Here is a 20,019-nt window from a genome sequence, read left to right on the forward strand (position 1 = left end):
AAATTATTATTTCGGTCTCTACTGAGAAAGCTTCAGAGACATTCTGGAATACTTCTGAATAACACCACAGTTTTATGGCTAACTATTCCCGAAACGTAGGTAAACAAATCTTTCATTAAAAGAATCTTAGTATTATCAAAAATACAATAAACAAAATACATATCACAATGACAACTGTTACTAAACATGTGTTCTGTGTAGAATCAACGCATAAAGTTTAGTGCTACAAAGGTAAAAATGGGTAAAATCTACTACTGTCCTGCTGTGAAATGCTTGCAGAAGAAGTTCTAACAATAGTTTTACCTTGCCATCCACATGTATACATTCATTCAGATAAGCCAAAATCTCTTCTATCACACCCAACTTTTTCACAATACCATGCATTTTGGTATCTGTAGGTAGATCAAAAGATAGTAAGAATCACTGATTCTGCACGAATTCCATATTAAACTTCTTTCTGGAAGATCACAAATGCTTGCTATTGAGAACAAGTTTCCAAAATTGCTAATCAACAGAAGCACAAGCTCTACCAAGGCAAGCCTCTTCAAAGTCTTGTTATCTGACAACAGTAGCCTCTTGAACAGCAGGCTCTTAGCTATATTCGATAACCTCCGATAAGAATATTCATGTTCCATAATTGGAGTAATCCTCTGTGCAACTCAATTTCTGACGAAAGCGGATTTTAGTTGTAATATTTAAAAAGTCTTAAACAATTTAATACGGAACTAAAAATGCTATTTACAAAAACTCAATCAACATGAAAGTATTTTCCATTGAATTCATCTTTCAGAGCATCTGGCTTAAGAATATTGAAATACTACAGAAACCCCATGTCATTTGGTTTGGTTTGTTGATTTATTAAAATAATTATAAAGTGATCCTTCATATGAAATTTGTCCTAAAAAAGCTCCATTTTTTCCTTTGCAATTTCATCCTATGCTATGTTTCATATTACTTTTTGACATCTGAAAAATTTGGCAGCCATAACTAAACATTTTTTGAGACAAAGTAGACACTTCCTCATTTTTGTGATCATTTTTCTGACAAGAAAAAAGTTTAATATCACCTAAGACCTCACCTTCCCACAGTGAAAAAAATGTATGTTCTATCATTAGAATTTGATACTTCAATCAGACTTTAAGTAGTTACAGTACAAACATCCAGGTTTGAAACTACAGTTATGACCCCGCACCAAGTCAAATAGTGCTCTATGCAAGATGACTTAATTGAATCAGATATTATTTACCAGAATTCATAATTTCTCCCATGCAAACAATGTAATTATAAAAAAACTCCTGTGATGCAAATTTATGATTAGTCACTTAAATTATAAAGAGTAAAAAGATAAACGCTTTCCTTGCAAACATATTAGATGAAGTGCCACAGGGAGTCTTCCTCTTGATATCAAAAGAGGACACAAGCATGAAAACTTAGCTTGAATTCACTGAACCCTCATTAACACAAATGACATTTCAATCCATTGCAATTGTGGTTACTACTTAGGCCGATTCAAAACAGAGGAAGAAATTCAGGATGATAAAATAAATTCCTCACGAAGTATAAAATCCTTTTAGCTAGCTTGTGTAATCTAAGAATTAACTTTCCTAATTAAAATACCAATACACCAAAAATATTTATGTATCTCACATTGACTATCACTTCCCTCACTCAAGATTCAGTATCTGAGTATTACTGAAAAATTTGAAGTAATATTAGCCCTGAGACAGATAAACAACTTCACAGATATTAAGAAGGAAAGCAGGACAGAAGTTCTCACAGAGTTTACAGAATTCAGCTTACTTCTCTATTAAACAAGGGAGCTGGTTTTTGAAACAGAAAACCCACTATTTCTCATTCTTGAGGGCAACGACAACAAAGAACTATTTTTTAATTCGAATTGCTAGATTATCCATAATAGTGTTAAAATTCTGGTCCAATTATATATTACATAAGTTACAAAATGTACCCTTAGTAGAAATATACAGGAACTGCAGTCTTATGCAATGATCTGCACACGAATAATAATTTTCTGAAGAATTTTACCTTCCAAAATGATAGCTAGCTGTTCAGCTGCAGACTTCCGTAAAGCTAGGTCAACAGCAGCAGAAGTCAAGATGTCATACAGCTTTTCAATAGTTTCTACCTAAAAGTAAAACTATTAGGTTATATCCAGTATGCTATTACGAAACAAAGAAACCAGCCACATTTCCTACCAGAAAGTATGAAATAAGAATATTTATACTCCTTATCAGAACGTATTTGATTAGATTCCACAATCATGTAATACAAAAGGATTAGGTTATAATCTTTTTAAAAGAAAATCTCTAATAACACCAGAGGAACATAAGAAGACAATAGTTTCTTGTACACAACAGAACCAAGTTTCTAACAAGTAATGCTTAATTCACACAGGACTACAGAAAGCTCAACGCTACACAGAAATGCCAGAATATGCTTCTAAGTGAAGGGTACTGACTTTTTAATGGCAACCGGGCTACAGAAATTTAAATAAACCTATATATCCATACAAATTTCAGGTCCTAACTTTTTGAAGGACGTAGAGGGAAGAGTATAAATCAAGTGTACAAGCAGTCAGAATATTTTGTTTCAGAGGGGAAGCATTTCAGCATTTTTTCAACACTGTTAATCTGAAAGCCTAGAGAGTAAAGAAGGAAGGAGAATGGATGTGAGATGAGAAAAGAAGAAAAACAAAATAAGTTCTCTCATAGGTCAAATACTTGTGATTTATTTTTTACTTTGCAAAAGTAGCGAAGTTAAGAATACACAGACATAAATTTGTAATCTGTTCTAGAATATTTCATATTAAAAAATTTGTGCCCATTTCAGTAAAACTGATTTTGTGGGGAAAAAAGGCTCTATGTGAGAAAAATCAGACTCTACCCATGCACAATGAAATTGTTGTAAACAGAGCACGTGTGATCTCTGTACTGAAGTTTTGCCATTAATTTATTTGCAGAGAGGACAGAAAAAGAAAAGGAATTATTTTCTCATCATTGCATATAGTAGAATAAAAACAAGTGTTTAAGTTCACATGGAAAGAATATATGAACAGATTTCATTTTATAAAGCAAGCCAATTTGTATGAAATACTGCATCCTTCAGAAAGGATGCTAACTTAGTGATTGGGCAGGTAGAATAGCCGATTAATGACAATATTTAGACAGAGTTTACTCACCTTAATTACTGACTCAATTTTGTCATCCAATTTTATCTCAATAGTTCTTTCTACAATAAATAAGTTTGAGACACCAGAAAGCACACTATCATGCAGATGTGGGCGTTTCAGGTTTGCCTCCTCTTCATTCAAAAGATGGAATGATAAATGTTTAAGTGCTACAGAACGAACCCTATAGGAGTGAAAAATTAAAATAAATATATAAAGTCCTTACAATTGAAAACTTTAGTTGTATATATAAAAAATAATTAGTTAATAAAATTACTACAGTCTTGGGGAAGTACTTACTCAACTCATTATTGATTAATCTACTTTCAAATCAACCTACTGAATAATAATTGATTGGCTTTTTAGAGTAGGTATTTGTGAAATCAACAGTAGATGTGCTGAAATGCTACAGAGCATTACTTACAACTGCTTTTTTGAGAAGAGAAGACGCAGAGCGGCACGTAGTCTAGTAGTTCTAGGGAGAATACCCTCTTCTTTATCAGAGGTTGTTTCACTCAAAGTGAGGACACAGTTTCCTAGCTTATCTTTTGTGTCAGCATAACCCTAAAATAAACAAAAACCAAGAGTTTCCAAAATTAAAAAAAAAACTTGCTTACTAACTGAGGAAATTAGACAAGGTAATTCCCTTTTTAGGAGGTAAGGGAAGGTGAGGAAGGAGCAACACATCGCTCCACCTCCCAGGTAAACAATAACAACTTTTAAGAAAACATTCAATTTCTGCAGACTGATCCTTCTCCATAAAAACAATTTAAAAAATGATCCTGTATACAAATCCAAATAAGGATTTTTATGTTGCCCAGAGGCTCTTTGATTTGAAACTTTATCCTTCAATCTGTTAGCACGATGCTGTTCACTAAGTTCAGTTTCCATTTCAATAAATACAATTCATTCCCTACTACAAAGTTTCTGCAAAACATTAAATCCTATCTATTTTCAGATACTTAGTCAAATGGTTTTCACAACCAAGACAAACCTGAATCAGTTACATCAAGCAATGATACAGCATTGATTTAAACACTAGAGTAAAATAAAAGGCATTTGATATGCATTGGGTAAATATAGTTGCCTGGTATGCTTTGCTCAAGTATCTACTGAGCATAGCCTATACAGGCTATGGCATACAGGAAAATTCTGCTCACAGAAATAAGAGGGGTGGATAAGTTTTCTTACGCATTTAGCATACAGCTTATATTAAACCCCCACATCTACCTAATCTTGAGTATCTATGGAAGATATGTATGGGCAATGTAGAAAAGCTGACACTACTGGGTGAGAAAGCTCTTAAGTAAACTTTCTCCCACTTTCAGTTCTCAGTATATTCTCTGCACATTTTTCCATCTAGGCCTTCTATTTCACGGCCCATCTTATCTTCAATTTCTTGCCATTTTTGCCTTGATTTTTGTGTAGTTTCTGTAAGGGCTTAAGCATATAAGCATGTTTTTCGATCTGTGGTCATACTGAGGTGCAGGTAATAAATTAATATATAACAGTGCTACAAATAAGTAAGTATACTTATCAAGAGTGATTTTTGAACAAAAATAAAAGACAAAAAATATACTTGGATGCATTAGCTAAGTTAAATAAGAGACAGAAACAAGGCACAAAAGCAGATATCAGGAAAAACTGACATTGGATAAGTACAGCAAAATAATCTAATCTGGAAGACTACAGGCAGATCATAGAAGGGAAATTTCTAGCACTAGAAAAAAAACAAGAAAGAATTTACATGGAGCAATTAGGCTAAGTTCCCATTAGATTGAGCCAAGAGTAAAGATAATGAAAAGAAAATTTGCACATTGTTTAGATGTGAAGACAAAGGTCTAGGGATAACACTGACCGTTGACAGTTCAAATAATGTTGAAAACAAATAAAAAACCCAAAGATAATACACATAAAATACAGCTTATACCTATTGCTATTTATGAAGTGCATACTTGATGAGAAAATGATACAGCCATCACAAACGAGTTAAAATTTTCATTTTTAAGATATGAGAGACATTCTAATAATTACTAACTTTCAAAAACATGCGATATTTTAAACTATACTTGGATTATCCACTCATATCTGAAAACCATTTCAATCCCAGTTAATACCTGCTGATTTCTACTACAAATTTCAAAGTTTCACATTCTAGTAATACCAAGCTAAAATTTGTCTACAAATCCAAAGTTAAAACTTTGGCTGGCATTAGGAATCACTATAAAACATTTCTCCATTTGGTATCTGACAAAACAAGTCTGTAGGTATACTACTGTTAAACTGTTTCCCACCTGCTACTTAGGTGTATGTACTCTTTGTTCTTGAGCATGACAGTGTTGCTGTTTGCATGACTTCATGCATTAAATTCAGATTAAAGCACTTAAAAGTACCTGTAAAACAGGAATGATGGGACAGAGGGCCTCAATAAACTTGTTCCAAGTCAATACTGCCATTACTAGCCGTCCTTGGAATAGATGCATCAGAATGGCCTTGGCTGTAGAGTTCACCTGCTCAGAAACAAAACTAATGCAATCAACGATGTCTCTAGGACAGTTTGCCAATGCGTTAATTTGGAATGTTATGCAAAAACATCTCAAAGAGGATCTACAGACAAAAATATTGCCACTGCAAAATGCTTCTTTTAAATTGTCAGCCACACTAAACATTAAATTGTTAGAAAAACCTCTCAGAGGAAACACACAAATAGTTCTGCCTCAACAGCACTCAATAATTTTCCCCTTAAAACTCTGGTTTGTCTCTTCTGAAATAAGATAAATCATTACTTCAATCTAAACACCTACTTGTCCCTCTATCCTGCAGGTAAAACAAATTCTGTTTCTTTTCTTTCCTGACCCTACTTTTCTGGGGTATTTCATTCCTAGTCTTTATGATATGCTTCTGAAGATACATGAAGAAAAGAGACTTAAAAGCCTGTTACATAGCCATTTCACTTTCTTGAGGCAAACGCTAATACTAGGAATTTTACCAAATATTCCAAACTGTATGAATTAGTCTGAAACTCTTTAACAGAAGAGAAAAAAGGTATACGATACAGCACTTATACTGCATTAATGTATCCTGTATACAGTATGCAATGCATACTTTATGCAATATTAAAGTGCTACTAGTTAATACTGTTATTACAATGGGAACAAAGAAAGCTAAAAAAAAAAAAAACAAAAAAACAGGAAGCTGGGAAGATAACCCAGCTTCTCAGAACTCACTTTTCCTTGCATAGTGTAAAACTACCTAGCTTTAGCCGCTAAAACACTACATTTTATGTCAGAGCTAAAAATCCTCTTACCCATGCAAGAAGAACAGCCTTTAATAATATCACTCTAGCCAACCTTTAAGGGCCTGGGTTTGTAAAATCACATTACAAATCTTAAGCCCAACATTGGAATACAGGGTCCTTCTCAATTTCTTTTCACTGTGACACGCCTGAAAGATTAAACTGATGCTTTATGCAAACTTAAGTAGCAGATATAACTTCAAGAAGTAAAAAAAAAATATGCTTAGATATGATCTTCATTATATATTTTATTGGAATATTAAGAATGCATTATAAGGTCAAAAGAACAAAATGAGATAATTTTGCAAACATGCATTCTCTATCCCAACAACCTTTTTAAATTCAATATCATTTGAAGCCTAGTTGTCATGCTTGACCAATAACTAAAGGAAAAACTGGCAGCCTTTTTAATTAGGCATCCAAGGGAGTAATCAAACAAAATAAAAATTATTCCCTTAGAAAAGATAAATTACATACAAAGTACAAATACATAGCAGATTATCAAAGATATTTTACTTCCCCCTTTGAAATGCTAACAACTAAAACTAATGGAATCATGCACAGCACTGTGTTAAAAAAAAAAAGATCTCATTTCAGGAGACAAGATGAAAAAAACCCAAATAAAAACATTGTTATCCAATGTTCTTTTTCCTCCAACTATTCTTTATAGATCACCTAGAAAGTAGGTACAAATAACCCATTTTTTAGACCCTCTCAGGACTCCCTACTGAGCTTTATACATAAGCTAGAAAATAGTGGATACATGTTAAGCATTCATGCATATGAACAAATCCAACTGAAATTTGACCCCATTCCATAATACTATAAAACATTTCTATAATACTCAGGGCATTAAATTAAAACACAGGTATATTTGTAGTGATGAAACATATTTTTATAACAAAGACATTGCAGATTTAAAATGTCTTTTTGTTCCTCAACCAATGCACGCATTTTGGAGGTCATTCCACCTTTACAAAGAAGTGAGACTTAATGTTTTCTATTATACATACTATTTCCTCATATGCACATTGTATCAAGCCTGAATGTATCACAGTAAAATATTAAAAAACATTTTTTTTTCATTTTTCATTGGTCTTTATTGAATGTAATACGCAACCTATGCTTAGCACATTATTTTGCCTCTGAATTAACCATGGAGAATATCAACATCTACTGCCTATGCATACCAACTTATAGATACTAAACACAGTACCTCATTCTTATCTTCCTGAAGGCCAAATGTACAGATTTCATATAAAACTTTCGGATGAAGAAGAAAGTGTACTCCATGGCAGACTGAAGACACAGGCCTAGTCATATTATGAATACCTAAACAGTCCTTCAGTAAAAATAAAGATGGTTAGTTTTAAAATTCAAGATAGTCTCCACTACTACATCATGTTTTATAGACTTGTCTGAAGTCGTCATCCAGTGAAAAAGATGCTCTCCATGCTGTCTGGAAGACTACAGTTCTGGAAGTTAAACTTTACAGCCCTGAAAGAAACACTATCATTCTGAATCACTGACTGAAAATTCCTGTTGCTACACAGGACTAAGAAATACAACATAACTTCAGTTTTGTTATCAGAGATATAAATTAGACAAACTTTATATGTTATTTGGTATTACAATAAAACCAGCAAGACCTAAAACTGGAGGTAAAAATCTCACAAAAAGACACAAGTGTCACTTCAGTGGAGATATTTTTTTTTTTCCAAAAGATGAGTTTCAGCATCTCTGTACATTAGTGAATTGTGCTATAAGCATAGTATGTTTAGCTGACGTTTATTACAGAAAATAAGAATTATGAAAAAGTATTATATCAAAATAGAAAACTTAATTTTGTCAGCCAATATTACTGAATACCTAAAATGACCTGAATATGAAATAGTCAATGACCTGAATGTTATTGCCATTCTTTAGTACAGTCATGCTTTCAGGAAGTTCACGCTTTCTCTCTTGCACTATCTTTATACAAAACTAAGGCAGTGACAAAATGTCCTCATAGAACAAAATAAAACCCAAAATAATGGTTTTAAAACAATGAGTACATAAGAGGACTTACATGTTCATAAACACAACTCAAGCTTTTGTACATAAGAGAAAAGAGGTATTTTTCTTTCACATTTTTTATAAGGTCCAAGCAATTAAAGTGTAAACTAGGTAAAAATACCTATTCTGAAAGTGTCAGTATTTTGTTACTATGTTATTGTTTCACTTTTCCTTCAGTAAGCATCACTGCATAAAGCAGAAAAACAGTCAATTCAAAATTATTTTTATTCAGGTACAAAAAAAAAAATAACCTGAAAACAAAGCAGAGGGAAGTTAAAAATTCACTATGAAGGGAACAGAAGGTGGGTACTGAGGTAGATGTTGGTCTCTTCTCCCAAGTAACTAGTGACAGGATGAGAGGAAATAGCCTCAACTGTGCAGGGAAGATAGCAGGAAAATATTTTTCACTGAAGGGGTTATCTGGCACTGGCAGAGCCTGCCCAGAGAAGTGGTTGAGTCACCATTCCTGAAGGTGTTTAAAACATGGGTAGACAAGTTGCTCAGGGATATGGTTTAGTAGTGCACAGGTACAGTTGGACTTTAATCTCAAAGGTCTTTTCCAACCTAACAATTCTATGATTCTGCCCTTGAGGAGCAGGTCTATGTGAACCTCATGAGGTTCAACAAGATCAAGCGCAAGATCCTGTGCCTAGGTTCGAGGCAACCAGGCTGGTGGATAAAGGGATTGAGAGTAGCCCTGCAAAGAAAGACTGTGGTGCAAGTGTATGAAAAGTTGGGCATGAGACAGTAACGTGCATTAACAGCCCAGAAAGCCAACTATCCTGGGCTGCATCAAAAGAAGTGTGGCCTGCAGGTTGAGGGAAGTGATTCTCCACTGCTGTGAGACCCCACCTGGAGTACTGTGTCCAGCTCTGCAGCACTCAGCACAAGAAAGACACGAACCTGTTAAAGCGGGTCTGGAGGAGGGTCACAAAAATGATTAGAGGGACAGAACACCTCTCCTATGAGGAAACGCTAAGAGAGCTGGCATAGTTTAGCCTGGAGAAAAGAAAACTCTGGGTAGACCCAACTGCGTCTTTTTAATACTTAAAGGGGACAAATTTTTCAGCAGAGCCGGTTGCAAAAGGGCAAGAGATAACGCTTTTAAAGAGAGACTAGACTCAGACTATATAGAAAGATTTATTTTTTTATTTATTTTTTTCCAGTGAAGGTGGTGAAACACTGGCAGAGGTTGCCCAAAGAGGTGGTAGATTCTCCATCCCTAGAAACATCCAAGGTCAGGCTGAATAGGGGTCTGAGCAATCTGATCTAATGAAACAGACTGCTAGACTAACCCAAAGGAGTCTGTGATTCTATTAACTTCATTTCAGGAGAAAAGCAAAACTGAACACTTGAACTCTATTCAAAAGCAAAATGAAAAGGAAATATTTCTGTATAACAGCAGAAAAAAAGCTCAAAGAAACCAGCATTAAGAATCCTCTTAAAAAAAAAAGAAATTGTCAGTCACTGTTTTCCCTGCTCTACAGATCCTGTGCAATACTTGAAGGAACGCAACCAAATAGATTTAATACCAAAAAATATAACACCAAACCACAAGCCCAGGCCTATATATATTTTTAAAGCATATAACACAGTAAACAGAATTTGCACTAAAAATGCTTTTAATGAGGAAATCATATGAGACATTATTTAGAGCAACATCAAGAGCATTAGTTCTAACCTTAACCACTTCCAAACAGCAGCGATAGGCTTCAGTTTTTATATTCAGTAAAGGATGAGACAATAGACGGAGAAGCACCTTCTGACCCTCAGCCTGGAGAGACGAGTTAGCCTCGGGAGACTTCCAACTATATATGAAAAATAATTTAACTGTTATTTATCTTACAGTACTCAAAGATGTCAACAAAAATTTTCCTGTTAAATTTCAGGATAGTTTCTCAAAAACACTTCTTGAAATGTACATCCTGAAAAATGCCTTGACAGACAAAAGATCAGGTATTACAAAATATTTGCCAAAATCATAACATCAATCTTCACATTTGTACATTTATTTTTATACATGTAGGTAACCAAAGATCATATTTTTTCAAAATTCTGTTATCAAAATTAGGAGCCTGATAAATATTTCTGTTCACCTGAAAACATAAAACTCTTCAACAGGCTCCTTACATCACAGTATATGACTATAAAAAATATAAAGTCCTATGCTTTCAGAATTTTTTTCCTTGTATAGGTATAAGTCCATCTGACTATCACAAAGTCAATTTATGTGAGTAAAAAAAAGAAGTGAATTTCCTGTTCCCTGAAACAGCAATCAAATAATAATTCTATAAGCATTAGAACACTGAAAAGTGGTTGGATTTTTCATAATTTAAAAAACAATGAAGAGCTTTTAAATGTGGTTGCCTTTGAAAATAATCGCTACACTTAAAATCTGAATCAGCATAAAACTAAGATTTTCTGTTTCAAATTAAGCATTCAATACAGAAGTTTTTCAGGTACCACAGGGTAACTTAAATACTCTAAGTAGAGACATGGAAAATCTAAAAAGCAATAAAAACTTGTTCTTTAATAAATGAGATGCCATATTGTGAGAAACAGCATCTACAATAAGTTCTTTAGGATTTCTCAAAGTAGAATAAAATTAAGTTACACAAATACACCTGGATCAAAGGAATTTAAAAAGTTTAAAGACTGGTCAAAGTGGTTTAAGAATATTTCTTTGTAAAGCACAGAGACTTTATATACAAAATCATAAAAGCTTACACATAGAAAAGATTAAAACATTACTTTTTAGAACCTGGAATTCATTTTTCAGGGAATCCACTGCAGAACGACATTATTTAGAATAAACCTTTCAATGGCTAAAAGAAAACAACTGTCCATTCCCTGTACTGGAACAAGCTGAGCTCCTACTTGAGAAGTTTATCCATAAAAAAAGATTATATTTTCTCAAGTAAGAGTTTTAAATAGTAATGTACTCACATATTTGAGCATATATGAATGAATTCCTGGAGCAAAGTGAAGTGTTGATGGTAGGGCAGACTACTCAAGGCCTGATCTGCCAATTCTACTAATTCAGAAAGATTCTTGTCCCCCTGAGAAGTAAATGAAGAGAATGAAAGTATCAAAATTACTCATATACAAAATATACATTTTTATTGCATAATCTTTCAGAATTTATCATAATTTAATACATCTACAAACTAGATGTATTCTAACTATGTATGATGCCTTTCACCAAATTTATACTTAACCTGATGTTCTGGATTGAGCTAAAGTAGAATCAGTTTTCTAACTTCAGCTAAGTCTTGTCTAAGAGTTAATTGCATGTTTTTCAGACAGTGTCTGTCTCTATAAGTGATAACACAGGGCACCGTTAAGCAGAAAGGCCACTGCTTATATTTATTTCTATAGTAACCAAGGCTGTCCTCAAGCTAGTGGAGTGCTGCAAGTCAGAGATGAAGAAGGGTCACACCTGTAGGGAGGGGTGGGCAGGACAGGGGACCCCAAACTGACCAACAGTGTATTCCATCCCATATACATATACATCCTACTCAGTATAAACTTGAGACATCATAAGGGTCTCTCTCTTCTGTGATGGCCAATGTCCAGTAAAGACCTCATCTGTCTGCCCCGATCCTGGATCCATGCATTCCTGAATCCAGTTCCTAAGCCCAGCTCACTGCTAGCCTTAGACCCTTACCCTTGTGCCTGCTCTGCAGCCCTTGTGATGATGTCTAGTCATGAAGAGGTGGAGCGGGCACACAACCTCATATACTTGTATATATTTTATTATTATCTGATTATTTTGATTATTATTTTATTAAAGCTGTAGTTTTAGTTTTCCAATGCGCAAGTCCCCTTCCTCCTTTCCCTAGGAGTGGCAGGGGGCAGGGGGAAGGTAATTGGGAGCCTAGTTGCTCCGTTTTCGCTGCCAAAATTGGCCAGGCCAGGGCTAAACCATGACACTTCATTAACAAATTCAATAGATTTCAAACAAATAAATTTTAGAACCTAGTCCTGGGAGCTGAAAACCTTTCAGATACTGAATCCAAATAAAATATTACACTCAATGTGAATAATGTATGTCTAACGTTTTACAGTATGAACACTACAACTCTATTCAAAACGCTTTCTAAAATGCCCAAGAATAGACACATCCTTGAATCAAATTATTATTAAATAATCAAATTACTATATTTTAAAGTCAATATGCATTTTATGTGAGAAGAGTATAACAAAAGACTTAATTATTAAACCTTTAACAATTCACTATTAACATTAAAGAAAAAGCTTGTGGTTTTTTTTACTTTAAGTATGTATGTCTTCATATTGTTGGTTACTAAGTACACTAGACAGAAACCATTTAAATTTGGAGTTAATTTTATTGTAAACAGTATTTTATGAGCAAAGTATTGCTTCTATTCAGTTCAGAACTTGCCTATATGAAGGATAGATTAACTCACACTTAAGACAGCTCTACATTTATGTTGCTGTATTTTCTTCATTTATTCTAGCATCAATGTAACAAGCATTTTGCACAATTACATGCCAATTTGGATAACAGAGAATATTTCAGTAGTATGCTAGAATCTCCTAATTAATAAAGCAAAATATATTAGTTGTCTTCATATCAAAGCGAAACATAAATCTCACATAGCCTAGAAGCAGTTTTTTATTAGAGCTACACTTGCCAAGTAGATGGGAATTAAAATTTTCTGAACTGTTTAAATACCGGACAACTTACATACATACACACAAACACATACATATACTATATATTTGAATAGAGTAATCGCTTTTTTTATAACTTCTTCGCCCATAAAAGGTTTTGTGACTACTACCAATCACTAAGTGTTTATCTCTTTGTAAAAATCTTACTCTCACTAAAAACAAGCATCATGAGTAGTAGTAGTGAAAGCAAAGTAACTACATCTTGCATGGAACAGAATACTGATACTTATAGATTTTCCTCAGCTGTGCTAGACTACAGTTTCTACCACAGAGAAAGTGAAGAAATTTGCCCATAAGAAATATTTTATATAGTAAAATTCCCCACCTTCTTATGAACTTCAGTCATAAAGCTACAAGTGCATTCAATCGAATATGCAGCTTCTGAAGCTTGTTTATAAATACTGTAGTTCTCAGTACTCATCTGCTCCAGATAGGCTGCAACAGATTCATGAATGCTCGGATGTTCCAAAGAGAAGGACATATCCAGAGAGAGAAGAAATAAAGCATTCAGCAAACTCTTTTGTAAAACTTTACTCGCCTTTGAAAGCAAACAAACAACTATCAGAATGACATCTTGAAAACACAGTAAGACCAATAATAGCATTTACAGTCATTCAACAAGTACAACCACTCTTGTTGCTACTTAAAAATTAGAGAAACACATCAAACGAGTTTTGTAGGAAAAAATATTTTTTTTTTAAATTAAAAAGTGAGAGTTCATTAGATATCAGCCCTGATATCAAACTGCAAGCAGTCACAAAAGTTGTGCATGACCCAACCACAACACCACCAACCACCCACACCACTGGTCAGGGACAATTTGTGGTCTAACCACTAGATGGCAGAGAATACACAGACCAGAATTAATTCTGTATTTAATAAAAAGCTGTCTACAGTTGCACATAGGAATAACACATACTAAGATCGGGGATTTCTGTTGTTTTTTGGGTCTTTTTTTACTGCAAGTGTTCAGTGTTCCTTCAAATAAAATGTTGACATCAAGTAAGAATATAAGAACATAAAGCAAGAATTCTAATAAGTCATTAGATTACTATCTACATTTATTTGCAGGTAAAAGAAACTACCTATATTAATAATGAAAGACTTAAATATTGTAAAAAAAGGCTGTAACTGAAAATTAATCTGCTATGCAGACTGAAGAACATCTAAAAATGTTACACTGCAGTAAAAATAAATAAAAAAAAAAGTAAGGTTTTGACATCTTCTAACACTAACCATCTCTCAAAACTTTAAAATGTCAGAACTCTTTGTCTGAAATAAACAGGGGAAAAAAACCAAACAAACTATGACTCAAAAGCTACAGCAGAACTTCTCAAAGAGCATAGCAAGCAAAGAAAAATTAAAATCACTATGATTTATGAAAGATAATTGCTTGCAATGTTCCATCAGATTAAGAGTGCTGTTTTTCAACATTAGTTCCAGTCTTACTTGCACGCATACTATAAACAAGCAGGGGGCAGTACAGCTTTGCAAACCATGCATTGTATCAGGAAAAACACCATAGGAGAAAGAACACTGGATTTTAAGAACTCATTACAAGCTGTATCAAAAATGTTTTTTGAAGACTTGAAATCTGCAGAATATTCTTCACAATGCACTGAAAACTTAATGGAGAAAGTTGCCTTCTGTGATCATACATCCGCCAATGTAAACCACATTAATTTCTTTGTCCAGTGACTATTCTCCTAGTATTAATCACTAAAGAAGGTACCAATTTTGCGTTCTTAAAATGCAAAACCAAAAGACAATCACTTAAAATTAGTGACGGAATACCTTTTCAACAGGGAGAAGTATTTGCAGCAATCTAACAGTGAAAAGTGAAGTGCTAATAAAAGCCATTCTGTGATGCACCAACATCACCTCAGGCTGTTCTGCACTTATATTGGTTTTGTGATATAATATAGTTTCTCCAAGTAAACCCAAGACCAGAAGCAACTTGTCTTTCTGAAAACAAAATCAGAAACAAAATCATTGGAAACAATTGAAACATTACCGTATCTTTATAGTATTTATACAACACCCAGAGCATCCTAACACAAGTATAGCAAATTATTTAAAAATGCAGAAATGGTACAAAATACACAGCACTTTTTTTGTCATCTGCTCAGCTCTAAACCTCACTCTAACTCACTTACAGTTCTGAATACTTTGGTAAGTAATTACCCATTACTGGTTACTCTCCTTCCCCTCCCCTAATTCCTTCACAGTACACTTTTGAACTTCTGCAATTTTAACTATTTTGAATTTCCTTAAAATTTAGAATTAGCTCTTCATCTTTTCCTTATCTCCTGCCTTTAACTGCCTTATCAAAATTAGCTTTGTTGAATTGTACTGCACAGTGCAGCTCTGCATCACAGATTGATGCAAATTCATAACTTTCAATGAGTGGTGAATTTTATATCTGAAAAGTATTTTACTAACAAGCCTAAAGGTTCTGCCAAGCCAGTAAAGTTATATAAGCAAAGTCTTTTTTTTTCTTTTTTTAAAAATTAATATAATAGCATAAAATTGCAGACTTTTGCTTGTTTATTTCCAGGCTACTAACAACATTCAGTATGATATAAGTGAAGTGTGACGATGCTCACAGTTTCTACTGTAGTCTGACAGATTTAAATGCAACAGAATATACTGATCCAGGTTATACTACACAAAAGATTATAGTAAGCTTCTCGGACTAAATGTTCAGCAAGGAAATCTTCAGTACTGACTTCATGTGATCTATTACAGTAGATTTTGACAGAGCAGTACACTTAATTCAAAGAAAATTTCTCATTCACTGCTAGATCCTATAAATAATATAAATATTATAATTCGTAAAATAGAGAAGAAGGAAGCTTACAGTAATACTCCAATTAATACTTGTTGCAATACTATTGTTTCATTTCTGTGGTATTTTCATGAATTTTAACTTAAGTCACATGCATTTAAGACTAACTACACGTAACTCAAGCTTTTAGACAAGTTTCAGTCTGCAACTGCTATGTGTTTGTTACATGCATAAGCCACGCTTACATATCACCTTTCAGTTGTCTACAAAAAAGCAAGTCACCCATTGTTATTTAATCTGTTATTCAATAATTTATTTCATGTACATAAGAACTCTCAGCTGTGCTTAGGTACATAGTTCTAGTAATTTTAATTGTTCGAGCAACAGCACTTCAACGCTTCCAACCTCTCCCAGGCCAAAAAGACTTCCTCCTTCTTCCCCAACTAAACAACAGAGTTAAGGATGGCTGAAATCTGTGCAGCAATCTCTAGGTCCTGTGTAGGAAACGGGTATCATGCATCTTACAATTCCAGTCTTGGATCTAAACAGTTACCTCCTTAGTTTTAAACAGATAGTTTAAAAGGAGTAAAGAAAGTCAAAGTTGTCATTTACATCAAATTAGTCTCCAACATTGGTAGTCAGTACTTTTCCCTCAGATCTCCTTCCCTACACGTTTATCTCAGTGGCTGCTTTACAGAGTCAACAAGACAAATTCATTACTTATCTTCTTGAGGTGAAATTTCAAATATCATCTCATAAAAGAACTTACATTTAAAATAAAATAATGTGCCAGTGATAAAACTAGTACTAAACTATTTTAAATATTAAAATTTAAAGATTTTCAAAAGAGTAGCTCTGCAGAAGATTGTATAGGGATATGAATCACTGCAGAAAATGTCAGAAGCTTATAAAAGCAAACTGTTAGATACAGTTGATCAAAGCCTGAAGAATCTTACCAATTCCAATGCAAAAAGGCTATCATCTTCCCAAACATTTTCAGAAATAGTATCACCAATAAGGAACATGTCTTCAACAAGCAATTCGAGAACTTCCATCATCATTCTCCTACTGCCTAGGAATACAAATGAGGATAAATTCAAATATAGACAAAATATTATATTACAATACACAGAAAGCACCATTACGAACAAGAAATTATTCCAAGTCCAAAATTCTAGTTTTCCTATACACGTCTACTAAAATAATGCTAACTGCCTTCAGCCACCAATAGCTCTTAATCACGCAAGGCAACAACTAGCCAAAATAACAATAGAAGAGATTAAAGCAATCATACGCTTGATAAATAGACTGCTTTTCCTTAAATCCTACAGTACTAAATGCACTTTATTACAACTGTAAATCTGATTATAGATTTCTTTGACATGCAGTATAAAGTCATTTATTTACCCCACTCAGCCAGCTAGGTTACTGATCTCCCACATATATTACTTATTCCTGTTAATCTACGTTTTTGGCATAGCAGGAGTGGCTTTCTTCCTGGATTATTTTGTTTAAGAACTTTTTTTATAAGATAAGGAGATAAATATGCACTTTATCTGCTTGTACTTTTCTCCATAATAATTTTTTTCTCTTGTTTTTAAGCTAGCATTTATTAACTTTCATCATTCCTTCTGACTCAGTATCTCTTAACAACAAAGCTAATATGGTCTGTTAGTAACTTTTATACTTTGTACAGTTTTATGCTTGAACACGGGGCTGCAGAAACACCTAGCCAGAGCTTAATCATTTACAGCCTACATTTACTACAAATATAAAGCTCCCCCTGAGGTCCTCAGATAATGAGAAAACAGAGGAGAAGCACTCAAAGACTAGAAGGTTTCATGAAAAGCAAGGCAGGATATCTGGAGCCAGACCAAATATTCTCAACCTCATACAACAGAGGATGCCAAAACTGTCTGGCATCCTAGGAAACCATACGGTGACAGCTTCCCCCAACTACTTGATTTAGTGCAACTGTTAGCTTAGTTACTTGTTGATGATACATTTTTATTTAAAACCATGGATGGATTTCACACACCAACACTGAACTTCCAATTTATTTAACTACCATAAAAATTTTGCATCCTTCAAAATCTGTTTTAAAAAAAGAAGCAAGCTCTACTGCTTGTTATGACTGAATATTAAGTTGTCACTTATTCTATCTTTTGTAGATTTTTTATATTGTAGAAGCCTTGTTGATGTGTGTCAGGAAAAAATATGTGAGTGCGTGACTATATATGTAGTGATAATGGCCACAGCTCATGCAATCTGCAGTCTAAATAATCTGCTCTGAGTGATCATATGGCAGAGAAAGGTAAAAAGCCTTTTTGAAATCATGCTTTTTTCTTGCTCACAGAAGTGATATTTTCTATTTATTTTAGGCAAAATGTTGCCAATTTGAAGAGTATGTGCCTGAAAACTCAAAAATGCACTTCTCTCTTCACAATTAGTTTACAAATTCTTAATCAAATTTGAAAAGTGACTTAGTAAATTTCTTCATTAAAAGGCAAGTATTAAGAAATCGCAGTTTTGAGTTATAGTTTCAGAAATATTTTTAAGTTAATAACTAAAAGCATCTGCAACAACACTTCGCTGTAGGTTCTTATGATCTTTAAACATGCAAGTTAATTCCACCATAATCTTAAATGAATATATCTGCGAAATACTCATTTTCAACACCTGTGGCAACTAGTATATGCTAAGAGTTCAGTATTAACAAATGCACAATAAAACAGATATAATCACTGACTGTAAAATGAATCTTTTGCAGTATTAATACTGAACTTCAGACAAGTATGGTAGCTTTAAACTCATCACACAAACATAACCCAAAAAAACACAAACACTCAACCACAACACACACCACTACTGATTTCTGAAATTCCTTCACTCACAAGACAGGTCAGCACAAAGGAAAAAAAAATCCAATTAATCTCCACAGGAAACAGAATCTGAGTTTAACTGAAATATACGTTATATTGTAAAATACAAGCAAGCAAATTTTATAGTGAAGCTTGCTGTTTTTCCTTTACCCAGTAATTTAAACAGTTTGGAAAAAAATCTATACTATACCATAGCTAATGTAAAAAATGATAATAACATTAGTAAAAGTGCCTGTTTATTTCATGAAGAGAACAGTTCAAAAAATGTAACTACACAAGAAACTGTTACCGTGTGTCACTGACTTACAGTATCACAGTGTGCCTTCAGATCACAGGAATTCAGATCAATGGGAACAGGATAAAAACATTAGTTTGCTTACAATCTGTGGCTCATTACAGCACAGTGGAAGAATGAAGAAAAATGATCTAGTAGAGTTTAAAAAGTGTAAAAAAAAACGAAAGCAGGAGAAACAAAAATCAACTTCATCTGAAAATTCAACTATTTTAGTACTATCTTAAGATGTAAATGAAGAATCTTGAAAGTTGGAAAATCCACTATATTTTAACTCTGCAGATTTCAAGTGACATGCACTAGAAATGGAAAAGACAGAAAATACGTTTCTGTAGTTTTACATTATAAATAAAAGATGCCAGTAGTCATAAATGTGCTTGTGAAGAATTAATATTTAAATATCACGATTCTGAAAAGGGAAAAAGGGGTTTATTCATCTTAGTTTGGCTTATTGACAAAAAAAATGAAGATTGAATAATTTTCCTTTGGGCAGAGATTAATGCTGATGTTACTATGAAATACACAAGTAAATTAATATCTTCTGACAGAACAGAAAGTTGTAAGAAGTTATGTACAATCATTAAAACAATTGTAAACCGAAGTTTCATATATATTTCATAGAATTTCTGTAAGTTAAAACCTCTACCCAGCTGAGGAAATGTTGACAGATACATTAAAAAAAAACAACTTTTAGTATTCTCATCATAGATAGATACACATTTCCAGCTCCTGTATTTGAAAACCTTACCACATTTAGCAATACATCGTTTGAATATCATTCTTTTACAAACTAAATATTACTTTAGACAGCCTAAAGGCAAAATC

General features: G+C 33.6%; 1 protein-coding gene across 8 annotated transcripts in view; it reads right to left on the reverse strand.

The window, feature by feature from the left end:
* Window positions 1-20,019, reverse strand: part of RTTN (rotatin) — an 89,215-nt gene that overhangs the window by 57,669 nt on the left and 11,527 nt on the right. For all 8 annotated transcript variants that reach the window (XM_054059131.1, XM_054059132.1, XM_054059130.1 and 5 more), the window contains 11 exons: window positions 16,977-17,092; window positions 15,027-15,197; window positions 13,558-13,770; window positions 11,481-11,593; window positions 10,216-10,342; window positions 7,696-7,821; window positions 5,578-5,694; window positions 3,609-3,748; window positions 3,197-3,368; window positions 2,044-2,143; window positions 304-392 (listed from right to left, as the gene is read on the reverse strand). In XM_054059131.1, the coding sequence (XP_053915106.1) occupies window positions 304-392; window positions 2,044-2,143; window positions 3,197-3,368; window positions 3,609-3,748; window positions 5,578-5,694; window positions 7,696-7,821; window positions 10,216-10,342; window positions 11,481-11,593; window positions 13,558-13,770; window positions 15,027-15,197; window positions 16,977-17,092 (1,484 nt within the window). The remainder of the gene's footprint in view (window positions 1-303; window positions 393-2,043; window positions 2,144-3,196; window positions 3,369-3,608; window positions 3,749-5,577; window positions 5,695-7,695; window positions 7,822-10,215; window positions 10,343-11,480; window positions 11,594-13,557; window positions 13,771-15,026; window positions 15,198-16,976; window positions 17,093-20,019) is intronic.

Source organism: Cuculus canorus, chromosome 2, assembly GCF_017976375.1.
Source record: "Cuculus canorus isolate bCucCan1 chromosome 2, bCucCan1.pri, whole genome shotgun sequence".
Classification (NCBI taxonomy): Eukaryota; Metazoa; Chordata; class Aves; order Cuculiformes; family Cuculidae; genus Cuculus; species Cuculus canorus.